Below are 20264 nucleotides of genomic sequence, written 5' to 3'. Positions count from 1 at the left end.
CTCACTTTGAAAGAAAATGGATTCCTGCAAACACTGGAAAGCAGGCTACCTCTCTCTCTCAAACACCCCCCCAAAAGGTATTTTTAATGTCAACTTTTGAAAACTTGGCGCCACGGCTCCCTGGCCTGGTGCTGTAACAATGAAGGCATTTTCTCTCTCGTGTCACGGTCCACAGGTAGCTCCCCTCCTGGACCCTCCTAACGCACCTAACTGCAGCTAACCAGGTGTAGCACGGTCCAGGGCACCGAGCTGAAGCTGTCTAACTGGGCTCAGAGCTGGGCTGACACCCAGCACTGAGAGGGGAAACCGCTTGGGAAAAGCCTAGCGACCAGCAGGCTGGACCTTGCAGCTGGACACGTCCTGAAGCTTTTCTCAGGAAGAACTACATTCTCACTCTCACATTCTCTCCCTGTTCTCGGCTCACACCTCTTACGCTCGCTCACGGGTAAGAGAGCAGGGCAGGACAAGAACAAAGCCTTTTGCGAATGTTTTCTGCTGGTCCAGGCCACCGCAGATCCCAGCACTGAAAGGAACCAACCGCTTAGAGTAAGAACACCTTGGGTTTTTCCTGGGAAGGCAGCTCACCGATAAAGCACTTGCTTAGCACGTAGAAGACCAGGACTCAAGCCCCAGCACTTCCAGGAAAACCCAAGTTTGGACTTCATACTTGAGTCAGCTCTCCATCCTCTCCGTCCTCAGGAGACCCTACTTTCAGGCTGCCATCGGCACCCTGGAGGCTTGGGGGAAGTCCTCCAGCCCCAGGGTTATGCTTCAATTTTCTTCTGGTGCAGCTCATTGCAAGCACTTGCCCGGCAGGTCAACCCTCCGGAGTGTGTGACACTCCATCGCCCAGGTCCTGGAGACCAAGCCTCCGCCGCCTTGTTGATCTGTTTCCTAAGCGCCAGGAGGCGCTAACGAGTTATTTTCCAAGTTGCTATCGGACTCATCTCTCACACTTCCTCTGATTTCCAAGTTAGATGACAGTGACGGAAGCACCGAGGCGGTGGAGGCGCGGTGTAAACTGTCCCGGGGATTGAAGACCGGCATCAGGTTTCAGAATTCAATCTACAGCACAGCTTCGCGGGTCAGAGCCTCCGTTCCTCCGCTGTCAGCCTCGGGTGAGTCAGGCAAGTTCGGTTGGCTTTTTGTGAAAACGTTACTCCTACCTCGGGATCCTATGACGTCAGTAAATTCGAGAAAAGTGGAACCGATTAACCAAATCAAGATTCGTTTTCATCAGGGTCGTCAGTGCTTCCAAACAAAGGTGCAAAGGGGCGCTGTGTCCCTGAACTGCTCAGCGCCTGCAAAAGGAGGCTCACCAAACTATCTGTGGCTTGCTGGGTATCTCACGAGACAGGCTCCGTCGTTACTGCCCCGTGAAGGCGTCCAAAAGTCCAACCGGTGAATGGTCATCAGACCAGCACTGAGGATGCCTCCGAGATTCTCCGTGTACTTGTGTGCCCGGGGTAGGTGGGAAAAGATCCACTTAGTAAGATGTTCGGCGGGAATGGGGGGTGTCACGCACTTTGGACTTGCTTTCTTTAAAACAAAACAAAACAAAAACGAGAAGGTGGGGGAAGCAGAGGGAGGGAGTCACTCGAGTCCCGCTCTCACAGTCCTAGCAGAGCAGGAGGCCGACTGCTCAAGGACCTCGCCACCTGCCACATTCCGTATTTGGGCAGGCGCGTGCGTCACTGTCAGGAATATGGCTCCCTCTGCCAAGGCCAGCACTAACCTTACGTGTCTTTACGCGGGGAGTGCAGGCCACGTTCCTTTACAACAGCCAACCTGGTAACTGACTGCAGAATGTGCCGCCAGATGCTCTGTTTCCCATTTTCTTAAGTCTTTTGTACGGCTACGGAATTGGGGAGGGAGGGGCCGACGTGTTCGCTGGGGGCAGAAAGGACAGCGGAGCTACCAGCTCCAGATGCTCGAGGTGGGGGGGTGCCCGCCGTGGCTCGCTCCAACCTGAGTACCGAAGGCCGGCGGGCGTCCCAGGCGGGCGCACCCCGGCCGCGCGGACCCTCGAGTCCTCGGCAACAGCAGCCACCCCTCCACGTGGTCGGGAATGCAGACCGAGCGCGTCCAGCCTGGTTTCCCAATCGTGTTACGCAACAGCTTCGTGGGGGTCGCCTTAGCCCTAATTGTGCCGGGGACGGGGAGGGGAGGAAGGGGGCGGTGTTCGCGTTGCTGTCGCGGCGCCGTTGGGAGAGGAGCCGGACCTTTCGGCGGCCGCGCAGCCCGGCTGCCGCGCCCCTTCCCGGTCTCGGGGGGACGGTGGGCACAAGGAGGCCAAGGTCCCCGCCACGCCCGGGTGGCGTGCCCTCGCCCGGGGTTCTGTGGGCAACAGGTAGCACGGTCCGCTGTGGCTCTCCGGGAAACAAACAAACAATAAAAAAAATTAAAATTAAAAATAAAAAAAGGTGCTGCGCCGAGGAGCGCGGCGACCCGGAGGGCGCGGCCCGCTACGGGCGAAGGGGTCCCGGGCTCCTCCCAGGCGCGCCCGGGCTGCTCCGCGGTGCGTCCCATTGCGCAACGCAGCGCTCGGCGCGGGTCCCCGCGGACGGCGGGGAGCAGCTGCGGCCGCGGCCGGAGAAGGACGCGGAGTGGCGGCGGCGCCGCGGCGGGGAGGACGGGGCGGGGCGGGGCGGGGCGGCGGGGAGCCCGCCCCTGTCGGCGCGGCCAGTGGCGGCCGTCCGGGGGCGGGCGCGGGCGCGGCGATTGGGGCGGCGGCCGCCCGTCACCGCGGGCCCGGCGGGCGGCGACGTAGCGCGGCGCTCGGAACTGACCTACTAACACACATCTCTCCGCGCGGCCACGGCGCCCGCGGACCCGGCGCGCCCGCCCGTCTCCCGCGCCGCGCCCTCGCCGCCGCCCGCCGAGGGCCCGGCGGAGCTCAGCCCGCGCCCCGGGGGCCTCGGGCCCGGTTCCGGCCGCCCTTCCTTTCTCCTCCCGGGCCGGGGGAGCTGAACCACGGTAAGCGCTCCGCCCACCGGCGGCCCTGGGGGGACCCGGCTCCGCTCGGCGCCCGCTCTCGGAGCGCGCCGCCGGCGGGCGTGGGGCGCGGGGCGCGTGCGGGCGCGGCGTAGGGCTGGCGGGAGGCGGCGTGTGTGCGCGGGGCACGCATTACATAAACTTTTGCTGCCTTGGCAGGAGGGGGACTCGCCACCTTAAGGTAGCTGCTTTGATTGCAGCGCCCTGGCGCCCGCACGTAGCCCTGGCTCCCTCCCTCTCCCCGCTATTGCATAACGTCTCCGGATTTCAGGAAAATTGATGTTTCGGTGGAGAGGAGCGCGCCGGGGAGGCGGAGTGGAGGCCGATCCCCTTAGCAGCCAGACGACGCGCCCTGCTCTCCGGGGTCCCCCCGGCGCTGGTCCCCTCTCCCGGCTGGCCAGGGGGAGGGTTGAGTCACGGGGAACCGTGTCGGTTTGCTTAGAAGGAGGGTTGAGAGTGCGAGCCGTGACGGCGTTCGGAGATGCCTGCGCGGCGCTTGTTAGTGTCAGGCGCCGTGTCGGCACCGACGTTTTCCACCCTGTTTGTCGTCAGCGTGTTTTACGAGCCCTCGGGAAGGTGGAGGGATGTGTCCTTTCTCACATTGCATAATGGGCCCGTGGTGAAGCGTGGGCCCCGAGGACGAGCCGATGGGAGAAAGTGCGCGCGAGTGTGTGCAAGGATTTGGTCATTTGAGCGCAGCGTTGGGCATTAGATCCTTATTGGTACCCCTGCATCGTCCCAGATAAGCATGTTTTTAAGACGATCCTACGGAATTCATTATTAAGAAAGGAGAAATCCTAGCGTTGGGTACCGATGAGCGCGGGGGAGGGGGGGCTCCTTAAATGTTCCGAGGTGTTATTTTTAAAACCCGGACGAGCCATTGTGACGTTTGCCTCCCCACTTTCCCAGCTGGAATGCGTTCGGTTCCATCAGCTTTTTCCTCACCTTATCGTCATTGGTCTCTCTCTCTCCCTCTCTCTCTCTCTTTTAAGACACCACAAGACAGATCATTAATAGATTCCTGGAAATGTTATGTTATGTAACTGCCGAATTCGCTGGCCGTTGAGCGTAGAAAGGACGCTAATTACGTGATTTTATAATCTGGCCACAAAGAAAGTAGGGCAATCTCAGCGTTTAAGAATGTCGTTATCAACAGGGGTTTTGTCGGTTCTTTTAAAGGATATTTTAAGCCGGAAAGTGACGAGCGGCTAAGCTTTGACACAGCTCGTGCTTGCCAATTGTGTGTCTTTTGCCCTAAATGAAATGTACGTCTTTCTAAATTTAGCCCTATCACATTTTAACAATCGTGGCCTCGGTGCTATTTCTGGTCTCTCCGGGGCTGTGTGCAAATACAAGCTCAAGGCCATTTGCTGTAGTTTTAACTCCACGCCTTCCAAGACCTCTGATAAGACTGTATTTTTAGGAAGGCATTTCGCAGCGCCCAGTGACTGCCGCTGAACTGAACGCGGGGCCCCATTTATCATCTGAAAGGACACTTTGGAGAAGCTGCTGCGTTCGGAGGCCAGCAGGGAATGGCCAGGCGTCAGTTTCTGTTCTGGCTTTTGTAAATAACAGCTAATGAGGTCAGAGGCATTTGTTTCACGTCATAATCTCCCCAGATCAGCTATGAGCAATGGCAGGCAGATATAGGTTAGTAGATTGTATTTTTGCCTCTGTAACCTAGTTTTTCTCATTGGAGATGGATGGATATGGTAAGTATCCGGATATTCAATTTCTTCCCGGACTCTTAGTGTAATGACGTGTGACTGTACGTATTTAATAGTGGCTGTGAGTTTTCTTAGCGTACCGTTTACAAAATTGAACCACAGTATTATTTTAGGGGCTGGAAGCATTCTAGATAGTGACCCCCGGAACACATTATTACCCCCATTTCGGCCATTTTCCAAGACTCTGCAGTTGCACCAATCCCACCCCCTCCCCAACTCGCCTTCCCCCCCCCCCCCCCGGCAGCAGATCCGACCCCCTTTGGGAGCTGGGCTAGGAGACCCAGGCCTGCCTGAGGTCTTGGCCACCTTCCATCACGCGTCCCTGCGCCCCCCCCCCCCCCGCTCCCGCCCCGGGGACCGGGCACGCGCCTGGCGGCGGCAGGCGGGGACCTCGGCCCAAGATGCACCCCTTGGGCAGCGGCTGGACGCGCCTCGCGGTGGCCCGCGCGCTTCCCCGCCCCCTCCCCGCATTCCTTTGTTCTGGCGCGGGGGTCCTCGCGGCGCCGAGGCCCCGCTGCGCCGCCCACCCGGCGGGAGGCGGGCCCGGGGAGCGGCGCGGCTTGGGGGCGCGGCCGCCGAGCGGGGCGGAGGCTCCAGCGGCCCAGTGCGGGCCCAGTGCGGTGCCCTGCGCTCATCGGGAGGCCTGAGGCGGAGAGCGGGGCGTGCCTTCTCCGGGCGGGCTCCCGCCGAGACGGGCCTGGGCGGACACAGCGAGGGCCTGATTCCACTCCGCGGCACCGCTAACTGCGACCCCACAGACACCTTTGTTTCTGGAGTCCTCGTTGTATTTCTGAGCCAAGCAAGACCTCTAAATGGCTACAGAAAAGGGGGGGGGAGGCAGTCTTGTCATGATAGAAAGGAGGGTTCCTGCTTGAACGTGGCTAGTTGAGCCCACTTATTTTTGTTTTTTTGTTTGTTTGTTTGTTTTGCTTCTTTATTATTCTTTCTTGTACCTAAAGTTTATTGTCGAAGGCCCAAGATTATAAAGATGGTCAGGAGTCCCTAATTCACAACCACCCACACAGATGCAGCGATCCCTCCGTAAAAGTAGCCCTTTGCGCTGTCATCCCAGCTGCAGGTTTCTCAGAGTGGGCGTCCGGTGTCACAGCGAAGCATCCAGGTGTGTGGAGGGTGATCCGCTCCGGCTGCTGTCTGTGGATTGTAGGCCTGGCCTTCAGCGCCGGGATGCTCCTGGACACCCTAGGAACCCTCTTTCAGTTACTGACAGACAACTTTGGGAGGTACAAAGGGGACAGGTGCTGCCCAGGCCTCTGTCTCCAGTTACTGTAGACCTTCACTGGCCTCCGGAGAAGCTCAAGGGGAAGGCTGTGGAACTGGACAGTTAGCAGGGGCTCAATGGATGTTTCCAGAATGCTAGTGTGAGGTCCCTTTCCTCTACTGAACCAGATCTCACAGGAAGGGCAAGGACGGGTTGGTATTGGGCCTGTGTATTGGGCCTGTGAAGATCCGTCCTCTCTTTTGTTTCTGAAAACTCTTGCCTTGTAGGTGTTGTTAAATGTCTACACCAAGGGAATTCTTGACAGCATCAAAGCACTTCAGGGTCCCAAGTAGCTTGGGGTAATGTGGGAGGAAGGGACATCACAGCAGGAGTATCGTGGCCTTTTCCAGATCTCTGGAACTTATCGTGACTTGAGCTCTCTAGCCTGGCTGATGTCTGCTTCTAACCCTCGGGTCTGAGATCACCTGTTCTCACCTCCACTTGTACACGTACGCCATCTTGGAGTGTGGTTGGAGCTCTGTGGGCGACAACTAAAGCCAGAGCCCCACAGACTGATGCTTCTCAATCTTGTTGACACCTGGGTCTGGGGGAGCCAGGGTCCTCTCAGGTGGTACCTCGCAGAAAGGGCTGGAGCGTGGAGTCTCACTACCCTGATTCAGAAATCAGAAGGGCAGTTACTACACAAGGCAGGTGGAGGACCCCCCATCACCCCCGCTTTACAAAAGAGGCACTCAGGGAAGGTGGTGAGCAGTCCAGGCCAGGGCTGAAGAAGATGGGAGCTCTGCTAGCCGTGCCCGCCGGCCTGCCTCGTCCTGTCCGTCCCTTCAACGAGTGAACACAGGCTCACTGTACTTGGTGAAACAGTTTCCTTTTCTGTGTTGAGGGCTTATCTCGGCAATTATAACATCACCATGATGCAACAGCCTGCAAATTAGAGCCCTTTGTGAAAGGCTGTGCACACGTTGAGCAAGGCCCCTGACTCACCCCCGCCAGCGGAGCGTTCTAGCTGACCTAGCCGTGGCCATCAGCGGGTTCCGAGATGTAGGTCTGATTGAAGCGTAGGCTGGAGAGGCGCGGTCGGAGTACTCAGCGTTATTTTTACCCAACTTAGAAATCACACATGCCTCATTATTTCCATTGTAACCCAGATGGCATTGATGCTGTTAAAAGTTGTTTATTTTTAATTTGTATTGAGGAATGAGAGCACGCTTGGGATTCGAGTCAAACATAACAAACAATGTAATTGAGATTTCCTATAATGCTCACTTCTTGTTTTTGTCAGGTATGCCTGCATTTCGCCGGGTTAGCACATTGTTTGATATCCTGTTATTTTTCTCAATTTTATTTGAGTTGATTTTTATCCAGATTGGCCTCACAAATGAATGTCGAAAGACACTGACCTTCGATCACAGACAATTACATAAGAGAGGTTTTTTTTTTTTCAGTTTCAAAATTAGTTTTTACTGCCGCCACCCCTGCTTACCTCTCACATTTCTTTGCAACTAATTTTCCTGTCGTTAGAAAGGGGGAGGATTGTGTTTCTCGTATGGCTTTAATTAGAGTTTGAGCTTGTTTTTTAAGTCTAGCGGGGATTTGCTGGATGCCATTCGTTAATAATCCTGGCTTTGAGGACCTGGTTTCACTGGAGTTTGGGTGTTTATAAGCCTTTCAATTATCAGAACACGGTGTCTTTTATTAACTTTCTAGGGATCTTAAATATAATTAAGTAAGTAGCCTTCAAATAAACCTTCCACTCTATTCATAAGGCGCACAGCTCAATAAATGGCAGTTACCTGGAGTGCTGATTAGGAGAGTGAGCGAGAGCATTTGAAACCAGGCTAGGGAGATTGGAGATCTTGAGGAGCTTTCCGCCATGCCTCAGCCCCAGCACCCACCTACCCTCATTTTGGTAACTGCTGTTGTTTTATTCTGCTGCCATTATGCTCTGCACTAGTCCAGGCTGTGATGTAGGTGTCCCCTGAGACACAGAGGGGAGTAGGATATAGCTCACTTGGCAGTGTTTGCCCTGGGCCCTATCACCAGCACCCCATAAAACAATGTCAGAGTGTATGCCTACAGTCCCAGCACACAAGAGGTCATGCTGCAGGAGGATCGGAAGCCCATGTTCATAGCAAAGAAAAGAGGAAAGATTCCAGGGGAGTTACTAAATTCATCAGTTATCTTTTCAAGAAACACAGGGGCTTGGAGAGATGGCTCACTGGTTAGGAGCCCTTGCTGCTTGCCTAGTGGACCTGCAGTTGGTTCTGAAGCCCGGCACCAGGCAGTTCACAGCTGACTGTAACTGCAGCTTCAGGGCTACAACACCCTCTCCTGACCTCCATAGGTGGGGACACAGTGTGCTCACACAGGAGCACGCATAAATAAAAACAACAAATCCCCTTCTGAAAACTCTTTTCCCACAGGTAGTAATGGTTCCCATTTGGAAGCTTCTCTACTAGGTTTTTACAAATACCTTTCTCTATACACACACAACACACACACACACTCTCTCTCTCTCTCTCTCTCTCCCCCCCTCCCCCTCTCCCTCTCCCTCTATCCCTCCTCCTCCCCTTCTTCCATGGGCTTCATGTTCTCAGGCTGTGAGGTTGTTTTCATGGGTGCTCCCGCGTGTCCTGTCTGCCTCTGCCTTCCAGACTTCCTCCGTTACGTTACAAACGCTTGGTCCTGTGGAGACTGTCGTTTACACCAGTTCGTGTTTCAGCCAGCGAAGCTCACGGGTGTGCTAATAAAGGGCAGGGTTGTCGTCCAATTCTTGAAGTTTAAATCTAATTTTCAAGTAATCCCTTGTTGGACTTGGAATCTTTTCCTTTCCCGTAAGCTGGATCAGGTTTTGACACATTTATTTACAGATGCATGCAAACAAAAAGTGGGTCAGTCCGTTGCCGGGGTAGGGCTGGTCCGGCAGTGAGAGACAGCTCCTGTGTATGTGCCCCACGTGTGCACCAAGCACGTGTTTCTGCTGGGCCTGGGTGTACTTTGGCCTGCTGAGCAGCTTCGGGCCCTGAGATGGGCACTCAGGAACTAGGTTGTTTTGTTCTCCGTGTAAAATGTCAGTGGATTAAAGTGCTCACTGCTCAGACCCGATGACCTGAATTCAGTTCCCAGATCCCGCTGTGGAAGGAGAGAACGCACTTCTGAACGCTGGCCTCTGACCCCACACATGCCACAGGGTGATAAGAAATAAAATAGGCTGAGCCTACATCTGAGGAGGTGATGAAGTGATCAAGTGGCTTTCCCAGGTTTTCACAGGTAGGAGCCATGGCTCCGGGTTAAGAGCCCTTGCTGGTCTTCCAGGGGACCCAAGTTCAGTTCCCAGTACCCAACCAGGCTTGTGGTGCATCTTGATACCTAAACAAGGAAGATGTCCTGTGCTCAGTGCACACTGTTTTCATTTCTGTCTCTGTAGAACCTGAACTGCCTCGACTCACCTCTGAGAGGTCAGAGGTCAGAGATGTGCATGTGTGTGTGCGCGTGCGTGTGTGTGTGTGTGTGTGTGTGTGTGTGTGTGTGTGTCTGTTGTAACCACGGGAACCCCTGCAGGATAAACTCTGTCTAGAGTTTATGTTGTCTATTGGACTCTTCTTGCTTTTCTTAGGTCGGGTCTTATTTTTTAACTGCAGAGAGTATTTAGGTCACCTGACTTAAATAAACTCAAGGATCTGGGCTTATGAAATACAGCTCCTGCCTGCAGCAGGTTGTAAAAAGCATGGCCGTGGTGGTGCCTTCACGGTAGGCGTGGGAAAGTATGTCAGCTGGCATGACGCGATGACTGCTCTTAAATTTCTCTTTTTTATTTGTGTCTTTAAGCAGTCATATCAGCTAATGGATGTAATGGAGTTAATGGCACTAAGAGGGGTAACATCATAGAACTGGCATTTCGTGTCAGTTATTCACCAAAAAGGAAACACAGTGACTAAGCTACCCCAGCGTTCTGTGTTGATCCCAAACAGTGACACACAGGTGAAGTCATGGCTAGATTAGTCATGAAGAGAGACGCAGGATCCGAAGCAGCCGTCGGGAATGTGGGTGCTTTTAGAAGCTGTGCTGAGGGGATAGGTGACTCCGAGGGTCAAGGGCTGTTAAGTATGAATCCCCAGAACCCATGGGGAGGTAGAGCATGCTTAAAATCCCAAGTGCTGGGGAGACAGAGCAGAGACAGGCAGGTCCTGGGAGCTTCCTAGGCAGCATGTTTATAGAAACAGGAATCTCTAGGTCCACTGAGCGACACTGCTTTAAAAAAAAAAAAGATGAAGAGGTAATACAGACGACTCCTCCAGCCTTTACACACACACATGCACTTTATGCATATCATAATAAAATAAAATAAAAAGAGACTGTCAACTACATTTGCCCTGCACTCATTGTTGGGGAGCCATCTCTGATTTAAACTACTGCGTGATCTCTGGCTAGTAGCACAGTCTTTCATTTCTGTCTCTTAGCTGCCTCTGTGTATGTCAGCACAAGCTAGAGCCACTGGAGAGGAGGGAGATTCAGCTGGGAAAATGCCTCCATAGGGCTGGGCTGTGGGCAAGCCTGTAGTGCATTTTCTTTATCAGGGCTGTCTGGAGTAGGCTCCAGCTCATTGTGGGTGAGGTCACCCCAAGCAGTTGGACCTGGGTTCTATAAGAAAGCAGGCTGAGCAAGCCATGAGGGAGGGACGAGCAGCATCTCCTCGTGGCCTCTGCATCAGCTCCTGTCTCTGTATTCCTGCCCTGCTTGAGTTCCTGTCCTGACTTCCTTCACCTGTGAACAGGGATATGGAGGCAAAGCCAAACAATCCCTTTCCTCCCCAAGTTCTTTGATTGTGGTGTTTCATCACAGCAATAGAAACTCTGCAAAGTCATTGGGTCACAGGAACGCTGACCCCTTGTTGAAACAGATGCACTTTTCATTTTCTTTATAAGATGATAATGGGGCTGGAGAGTTGGTGCTGCTCTTGCAGGGGACCTGGGTGCAACTCCCGGCACCCACACAGTGGCACATTACCATTGGTGAGTTCAGCTCCAGGGGTGCAATGACTTCTTCTGGCCTCCCAAATGTACTGGGCAGGCAACACACTCATACACGTATTTTTTTTTTTTTTTAAGATAATGATAGGGGCTAGAGAGATAACTCATTGCTTAAGAGTGAGTGTTGCTCTTGCAGGGGACCAGAGTTCCCTTCCCAGCACCCACGGCGGGCAGCTTACACACTCTTGGAGCTCCAGCTCCAGGGGGATCTGAAGCTCCGGCCGTGGCAGGCACTGGCACTCACATGCACATGCCCACACAGAAAGACACACAAATGTACACATATTCTGTTAAAGATTAGTCATAATAATATTAATGCTGTTGATAATGGGGGTTGAAGCAGTTGTTTTGTGTCAGGATAAACATCCCCTTGAAGGGGAACGGTGTGTGCCGGCTGTGTGCATGTTTGCTCTGTGGAGTCAGAATCAGACCCCAAAGCATGGAAGAGGGGTTTATTACCTTGTGACAGATCCTGGAATAGAACACTTACCTAGCTCTCTCCTGGGTTCTATCCCCAGCATACATGCGCATGCACACACACACACACACACACACACACACACACACATGTACCCACTTACACATGTACACACACACACACACCACAAAGTAAGACCCAATTCATATTATAAATATTTTACTTGTGGGTGTGAAAAACAGTTGATGGTTCTATTTTTCAGTTCTTATATTTTATTTGAAACTGATTACTAAGATCGAGAGAAGGTCTTTCCATAATTACCTTTCTCTGGTTTTGAAGTAATCTTAACTTTCAAGAGGGCTCTGTTTAAGAAAAGAAAGAAAAGTCCCTCTGAATAATAAGTGTTTTGGTACAAAGGGGATATATAACTGAAGTCTGTTAGGCTGAATTTTAGGACCTCAAAAGCACTTTGGCACTCCCTCCTGAAAGTCTGAGGTCCTTGCATTTCGAATCTTATATGTAGAGGTACTTCAAGTAAGTGTAGCAGCTTGATGGAGAGGCCAGTAGGGGTCCCATGGGAGACTGGGGGCCACCAGGCCTGGGGAGTGGGGGGGAACAGCAGGTTAGCAGGTGTTGAGGAGTTTACTTAGCGCAGTTCTTGCAGAGAGATGCACGTTTTCTCGGCAGAGTCGTGTTTTCTGTCTGAAGCGGGGCAGGCACCATTGCAGGGTTGCCTGTCATTTCCTCCTGCACTGAATCACCCTATATAGCGCACTTGGCCTTTTATCTCTGTTAAACACAGCTTTCCTCTGTCTGACCTGGGGGGAGGGGGTGGATTTAGGGATGATTGACTAAGTGACAGATTTAGTGACTGGGTGGGTAGGTGAGTGACTGAGTAACTGATTTCCTCACTCTCCTGGACCGCACAGTCTGCTGCAGAGAGTGTCTTTGCCACTGAAGTGGAAGAATTTGTGTATTGACATCTTCTCCCAGCTTGTTCACTCTTTAAAGAAAATACCTGAGCCGTGTTTGCAACCGATACTCCTTGGCTGCTCAGCACATGCCCCCTGGTAGCTGCTGGTCCACATCTGCCCAAGGGACTCATCATGTTCTCCTCTGTTGCAGATAACCCATGAAAGGCACCTGACAGATTTATCCTGCAGCCGACAGCAGAAGGAATATTGATGGATGAGAAGCTGAAGGCTTTCAAACCTGAAAGAATACTGGGAAAGTGATTTGTTGTCCGCCGTCAGGTCCGTGGGGTAAGGACCTTTCTGATGCAGCTGAGAAAAATGCAGACCATCAAGACGGAGCCTGCGCCCCTGGACCCCACCAGCAGCTCGGACAAGATGATGGTGCTGAGCTCGGCCTTGGCCGACGTGGCAGAGGACCTGGCCTCGGGGGAAGATTTGCTCCTGAATGAAGGGAGCGTGGGGAAAAACAAATCCTCCGCATGTCGGAGGAAACGGGAATTCATTCCGGACGAGAAGAAAGACGCCATGTATTGGGAGAAGAGGAGGAAGAACAACGAAGCCGCCAAAAGGTCTCGCGAGAAGCGCCGGCTCAACGACCTGGTTTTGGAGAACAAGCTAATCGCGCTGGGCGAAGAAAATGCCACTCTGAAAGCTGAGCTGCTCTCTCTGAAGTTAAAGTTTGGCTTAATTAGCTCCACGGCGTACGCCCAGGAAATCCAGAAACTCAGTAACTCCACAGCGGTGTACTTTCAGGACTACCAGACGTCCAAGGCGGCTGTGAGCTCATTCGTGGACGAGCCCACGATGGTGGCGGCCAGCTGCATCTCCGTCATCAAGCACTCTCCGCAGAGCTCCCTCTCGGACGTGTCCGAGGTGTCCTCCGTGGAGCACGCACAGGAGAGCCCCGCGCAGGGCGGCTGCCGGAGCCCCGAGAGCAAGTTCCCCGTGATCAAGCAGGAGCCCGTGGAGCTGGAGAACTTGGCCAGGGAGCCCAGGGAGGAGCGGGGTGCCTTCTCCACCTCCATCTACCAGAGCTACATGGGAAGCTCCTTCTCCGCCTACTCCCACTCCCCGCCCCTCCTGCAGGTCCACGGCTCCACCAGCAACAGCCCGAGAACCTCGGAGGCCGATGAGGGTGTGGTGGGCAAGTCTTCCGACGGGGAAGACGAGCAGCAGGTGCCCAAGGGCCCCATCCATTCTCCGGTGGAGCTGCAGCGGGGTCACGCCACCGTGGTGAAGGTCCCAGAAGTGAACCCTTCTGCCTTACCTCACAAGCTCCGGATTAAAGCCAAGGCCATGCAGGTCAAAGTCGAGGCCTTGGACAGCGACTTTGAAGGCATGCAGAAACTCTCCTCACCCGCAGACATGATGGCCAAGAGACATTTCGACCTGGAGAAGCACGGCCCCTCGGGTGTGGTCCCCCCCTCCCTCACTCCTTTCTCAGTGCAGGTGACGAACATTCAAGATTGGTCCCTCAAATCAGAACACTGGCATCACAAAGACCTGAACGGCAAAACTCAGAGTAGCTTCAAAACGGGAGTGGTGGACGTCAAAGACAGTGGCTATAAGGTTTCTGAGGCTGAGAATTTGTATTTGAAGCAGGGGATGGCAAACTTATCTGCAGAGGTGGTCTCGCTCAAAAGGTTCATAGCCACACAACCTATCTCAGCCTCGGACGCCAGGTAAATGCCTACTGACTGAGCTGCGCGCGGAGGAGGACGCTGTTGGTACCGTGCCGAATTTCCACTGGACCTCTGATGTCATTTCACTGTAGTGTGCAGCCGGTGTCTGTCTGGTGTCCTGTGTGCACACGCTGAAGACTTGATGCCCTCACTCTGCCTGTGTATAGTCAGATAACCCCCACAGAGGCTGTACATACCGAACGTTATTTTTGCTCTATTCTAAAGCGTGTATGTTGCCACTTTCAATAAAGGCTTGGTGACAAACACAGTGCTGGCCCCGTTCCTCTTGGTCTGATGGGAAGAGAAAAGGCCACTTAAGTTTCTTAAGGTAGACGCTGGGGGGTGGATGTCTCAGTTGGGGATAAGGTGCTCCCCACACGATCAAGACAACCCTAGCACATGTACAGAAAGGCAGGTTCAGGAGCACACAAACCTCTAACTCCAGAGAGGGGGAACTGGTTGGGGCACAACCCACAGGCAGATGGCTAGGGCTCACCTGCCAGAGGGCCTAGCCCACCTGGCTAGCGCCAAGTTCAGTGAGCGGCCCCGAATCTAAGAGTAAGGTGGAAAGGGATTGAGGAAGACACTGGGCATCGCCCTTTGACCCAACACACTCACATACATGTACAAGTAAGTTGCCATAGTAGAATTAACGTGGAGCGTTTGCTTCCCCAGAATGAGAGAAGACTGAATTTATTTGTTTTTTAAATTTTATTTATTTGTGTTTGTTTCGCAAGCAGTCATGTGTTTAGAAACCTAGAGACAGCGAGGGCCTGGGGGTCCAGGAATAGAGAAGAGGGTAGGGACGGCGAGGGCTCCTGTGCTGGGGTCTGGCTGGCGAAATTATTCCCTGCAAGGTAGTTTTCATCAGGACTGAGTTTTCTCTGGTTTTCTTACGTGGAAGACTCCAAGCGGTTTGCTGTCTCCTTAGTCACCTCCCTTTTAAGTGTGACACATGGGGTAGCTGAGTCACTGACCCACTTTCCTGGATGAGAGACCATTTTTAAAAGCGGATGAAAACAGGACGGAGGAAGTGTTTTTTGTTTTTCCTTCGCATTACGCTAAAGCTTAGCAGTTATAGAGTGTGACCAGGCAGAGAGATAAGCTAAATACCATTTAGATGTCATTAAAGGAATTTCTGAGAGCCTATCAGTTACCACAGGACAACATCTGTATGATTCAGGTATCTTTATTGACTTGTTAAAAGACTCAAGCTATGTAGTTCAGAGGCCGAACCTTTGCCTAGCACTTGTGGCGCCCTAGGCTTCCCTCCCCAGGGGGCAAAAGATGTGTGAAGGAGAAATATTAATGATGCCTCCCTAGCTTCAGACATTAGAAATGATAACACACAGGTCTGGAAAGCATGACCCCAGCAACTGGGGAAAAGACCAGGCCTGGCCTTTTATTTGTCCAGAATTCTCTACATGTGTCATGAGACAATCGCCGTGTGCCCTTGCCATGCGGCTGGGTGGTGGTCTGTGTGTCTCTCTCAGGTGGAGTGGATGGGCGGTGGACAGTGTTCCCAGCAGCTCGCTCCTTCCCCAAGCTCTGTGTCTCCATACTGGTCTTTCTGCACTGGGCACAGGGAACCGTTGTGCTGTGACCACACTTATTCTTACTTGGCGCCGCGGCACAGTTGACCGCAGTGCCTGGAGGCAGAGCAGGCAGTGTGCTCGGGCCGAGTCTTTCTGACACCACATCCAGGACAGCCCCGTGCTTGTTCTTGGCTGTGTTATCGGCATTGTGCACTGTGGTTCCTGGTGTGTAAGGGACCTGCTGTCGCACACATAAACACACGCACACTGGCCACCTGCTTTGTCCTTTAGCTCTGGCCTCTACTTCCGTCCAGGTCTCCCAGCTAGAGAAATATTTGTCATGGTAAGGCCCTCTACTGTTCTCAGCCTTATTACAGGCTGAGCTGGGGTCTGACAGTCACCCACAAATGCTGGAAAGCAAAGAAGCAGGCTAACGGCCAGAGACAGAGTCTAAATACTTCAATAGCCCAGGATGGGCACGATGAATCACAGCACAGTGGCTGTGACACAGCAGAAATAGGATGTAAAGTTTTCCTACACGGGAAGAAGTGTCCAGGGCTGGGCTTGGAGTGAGGCAGTACAGCAATAAACCCAAATGTGTAAAGCCCTGGACTCAGTCCTCAGCACTACAGAACAAAAGTCACAATAAGGGAAAAGGTTACAGTGAGGGGAAAGGAATCCCGTCAAGCTTGCTGGGAGTCAGCCCCGTGAAATAAGAGCTTGCGTCTGTGCTGACACATCCAGACAGTGGTCCCCTGTCTCTGCAAATGCACCCAGAGGAACAGTAGAAAACTGTCTCTGGCCACACTACCTCGGACACACCCACTCTTATCTGATCTTGGACGCTAAGCCGGGTTAGGCCTGGTCAGTACTTGCATGGGAGAAGAGTCTCTAGGGACTGGAGAGATGGCTCAGCAGGTAGGCACATTCGCTTAACTGCACTTTCAGAGGACTCAGACTTGGTTCTCAGCATCCGAATTGGGCTGCTCTCAACCACCTGTAACTCCAGCTCCAGAAGACCCGACACCCTCTCCTAGTGAGCTCAGACACCAATATGCACACAGCACAAACACAAATAAAACATAAATATTAAAACATGATCTGTGGCAGGGTGTGGGCCGGGAGCATCGCAGTCATGAGGAGAATGAGAAAGCATTAAGAAAAGTGTTAGTTATTCAGAAAAGGGAGTTGGCATTCTGGAGGGCCAAAAGGCATCATGAACAGGGTCAAGTGCAAAAGGGAAAGTCTTTTGTTCTGAATCATTTTTCCCCCTGCAGAACCATGAAGAATGCTGGCATCATACCACTGCACCTTCCCAATCTTGGTAGCTGACGTTTCTGGCCGGGCCTCAGGAGTGTGGTCCTAGAGGCATGGCCTCCACAGCCAGGATGCCTCCCAGATTCATTGCCAGACACAAGCAGTCAGTGGGGGTGCCTCCCCTGATTCTATATCTCTTCTCTTAGTGTCACATTGCCTTAGCATTTCAAGGCCCTCCATTTTCTTTGAAAAGATGGCTGAAATGTTATGCCTTAAAACTAAAATGAACCTCATCAACGTGTGAAGAACCAAAGAAGTAGTGCAATAAACAGAACACTTCTGCTGTGTGCTACTAACAGGAACCCCTGTTGCCCTCACGTTCTGCCCAGAGTCCCCTAGAATGATAAAAATGGGCTTGACAGTAGCTTAGTTGGTAAAGGGCTACTATGAAAGCATTAAGACCTGAGTTCAATCCCCAGAATCCACACAGAAAACTTGGATGTGAGGCCCGGCATGGAGATGCACGCCTTTAAACCTAGTGCTTGGGAGGCAGAACAGATAAATCTCTGTGAGTTCCAGGCCAGCCTAGTCTACACAGTGAGTGCCAGGACAGCCAAGACTAAGTAGAAAGACTGTCTCAGAGAGACACACAGAGAGAGAAGAAAAGCAGATATGGAGGTGCAAGCTGGTAGTCTCAGGGCTATCGAGGTGAAGACACAATCTCTGGGGCTCACTGGTGGCTCAAAGGTAGCTGCCAGCTTCAGTGAGGAATCCTGTCTCAAAAACTAAGGTAGGTGGTACCTAAAGCACACCTGACATTGGGTTCTGGCCAGCACACACATGCGCACACACACACACACACACACACACAGTGAAGGCTTACAGCCATGCCTATTAAGAGAAGGAGTATACACATCTCAGAGCACCAAAAAGTCTCAGGAATATCCAAAAAGCAGCTCTCAGGTTAGCCTACAGAATGAAAGGAAGCCATAGCCAGACATACCGGAAGGTCCTCAAGGGCCGAGCCCCAACCCCCAGGCATGAAGAGAGGGATGGCTGCCGGTTCCTCCCTGGAATGCACTGGGTGTGCATTGCATCCTCATCGGTAGCTCGTGTGTAGGATTTGATTGGTTAGAGCCCTGCCTCTCACATGCCTTCATCACAAGGAGATGTGTCCTTTTACAGTCATGCTCAAGATCCCCATGGACACCTAAAGCTACCGGTAGCCACCGGCTCTACACGGACTGCGTCTTTCCTACACACGCCTGTGGTAAAGTTTAGTTGGTAAGTTACACAGTGGGAGAGCAACAGCAGATCAGAAGAACAAGAGTAGTGCAATAAAAGCTTAATTAATGATTTAACTTATTCTTAACTGTGCATGTGTCTAAGACCTGTGTAGGGTGTGTGCACATGGGGCAGACGCCATCGCAGGGCAGGAGTCCTCACTTCCCTCGAAGCTGCAGTCACAGGCACTGCTGTGTTGTGGAGACCAAACTCAAAACCTCTTCAAGAGCAGTGTGCGTCACCACCTACCAAGCCGATTCTCCAGCCCCTAAAAGTTACTCTCTAGATGAATTGTTGAGGGGTGCAAGCAGGAATTAAAGTTCGTTCTGAGCTATTTAGAAAGTTCCAGGCCACAGGAGATCCCCAAACACAAACAAAAAGTGAATTTCTAGGATTTCCTCTTGACAGTGGATACCTCCAGCAGCTGAGTCTGTGCGACAAGGGTGGCTACTCTGCTATCAGCCTTCCAGGGACTCCTGCGGAAGCTTGCCCAGCAGCCAGCAGTGCAGTGTCCAGGATCCAAGCCCTGTACCTGGACAAGGAGGGCGCGCAGGAGTCAACATGGGACACTTCAGAGGGGAAAAGGCATCTGTGGAGGAAGGGAGATGATGGAAGTACCGTGATACCTATAACAGTTCCTGCACTTGGGAGGCAGAGGCAGAAGGATTGCAAATTCAAGGCCTGCTGGGGGCTCTGTCATAAGAACCTTTCTGAAGCAAGAACAGCAGGAAGCTGTGGTTGAGATGTCTAGTTTTCTAGTGTATAATAGTTAAATAAGGGATCTCTGTATTAGCTTCAAAGAAGGAAATATTCCAAAATAAGACCAGCTCACCTGTGTGTGGCTTCCGGTGGCTGCCCACACACCGTTCTGAACAACAGTGCTCTGATCATAGATAACTTTCTGCCACACAGGCATTTTGCTGGTGTTAGAGGTTCGCCTCGTTGGAGGCTGGGAATGTGGCTTGTGTGGTGGAGTGCTTGTCTGGAGTGCACAGCACCTTGGGTCCTGCCTCCAGCACTGCATAAACTGGGCATCTCATCACACAGGAGGTGGAGGAGAGAGGATCAGAACTTCAAGGGTGTTCTTGGCCGCTCTGAGGGTGTGAGGTAAAGCTGAGACTCCTGTCTCAACACACACACACATACTGTTAGACTTTAACTGGTAGCTATTAAAGTCAAATTTGAAAACCAGAAAACCTTCACAGATGGAAGGTCTGGCAGTCCCAGCTGCCAGGGAGGGACAGGAGTCACTGAAATTATTTATTCACCAATGATCTGGGCTGTATCCATTGGCCACTTGGGCCAGAAAATTTCAACTGAGGATTATTTGCCACTGATAGGAGGTTGTTAGGGCCCCAAATGCCAGTAAGAATAGCAGAATGGGGTAATTCTGGATTATGAAGCACAGTCTTAGGGGGAAAAAAAAGGAGGATGTCACGAAGAAAACATCCGGAATACAGCTGGCCTTAACTTTTTGTCCATACTCTACAGCGGGAACTAGTGTGGATTCTAGGGGACAGAAGAAAACCTTCATTCAGGACATGATGGAGATCAGCGAGGAAGCTCAAGTGACTGAGGGAGGTGACAGAACAGCCCCCAAGAGCCTCCCAGAGCTGCTTGTGGGGGGCAGAACCCACCTCTGCTCAGCCAGGTGTCCCCAGCACATCCAACGCTACTTCAAGCAACTACGAAGAAAAAGATGACTGTAGGGGGCAGTGCTGTACGAAAGCCCAAGATTCTGGAGGCCGATAGTAAGGCGCCTTTGAAAGACAGAGTGGGGTCAGGCAGGATGGCTCACTGGGTAAGGGCAGCAGCTGCCCAGCCTGAAAGCTGGAACTTGACCGCTGGGACCTATATGGTGGAAGGGGAGAAGCAACTCCTGCAAGCTGTCATCTGACTTGCACACACAGGCCACAGCACATACATGTGTGTGAACACACACACACACACACACACACACACACACACACACACTGCCAACAAATATATGTAATAAAAAATGTAAAGATCAAAGAAAAGAAGCAAGCAAGCACGGAAGAAGACATGGAACAAAAGAAGAGGCTGGAGAGGAGGGAAAGGAAGTTGTTGGCAATCACAATAAACAATAGAAACAGAAGAAGGAG

The 20264-nt window shown here is 52.5% G+C and overlaps 1 protein-coding gene across 3 annotated transcripts; it reads left to right on the top strand.

Moving 5' to 3' along the window:
- Positions 1-985: 985 nt before the first annotated feature.
- On the top strand, positions 986-14333 carry Nfil3 (nuclear factor, interleukin 3 regulated). Of its 3 annotated transcripts, none has more exons than XM_021643589.2 (2): positions 986-1118; positions 12535-14333. In XM_021643589.2, the coding sequence occupies exon 2, from the start codon at positions 12687-12689 to the stop codon at positions 14067-14069; it is 1383 nt and encodes a 460-aa protein (XP_021499264.1). In that variant the 5' UTR covers positions 986-1118; positions 12535-12686; the 3' UTR covers positions 14070-14333. The 3 variants fall into 3 exon arrangements, with proteins under 3 accessions (XP_021499264.1, XP_021499262.1, XP_021499263.1); XM_021643587.2 differs by lacking the exon at positions 986-1118 and adding an exon at positions 2797-2976; XM_021643588.2 differs by lacking the exon at positions 986-1118 and adding an exon at positions 8561-9231.
- Positions 14334-20264: the final 5931 nt, after the last annotated feature.

This window comes from Meriones unguiculatus, chromosome 19 (genome assembly GCF_030254825.1).
Source record: "Meriones unguiculatus strain TT.TT164.6M chromosome 19, Bangor_MerUng_6.1, whole genome shotgun sequence".
In the NCBI taxonomy this organism is placed as follows: Eukaryota; Metazoa; Chordata; class Mammalia; order Rodentia; family Muridae; genus Meriones; species Meriones unguiculatus.
This window is presented reverse-complemented; position numbering and strand designations above follow the sequence as displayed.

Excerpts from the sequence above, each read along its gene's own strand:
- Nfil3 (XM_021643589.2), top strand. The coding sequence starts at position 12,687 with ATGCAGCTGAGAAAAATGCAGACCATCAAGACGGAGCCTGCGCCCCTG.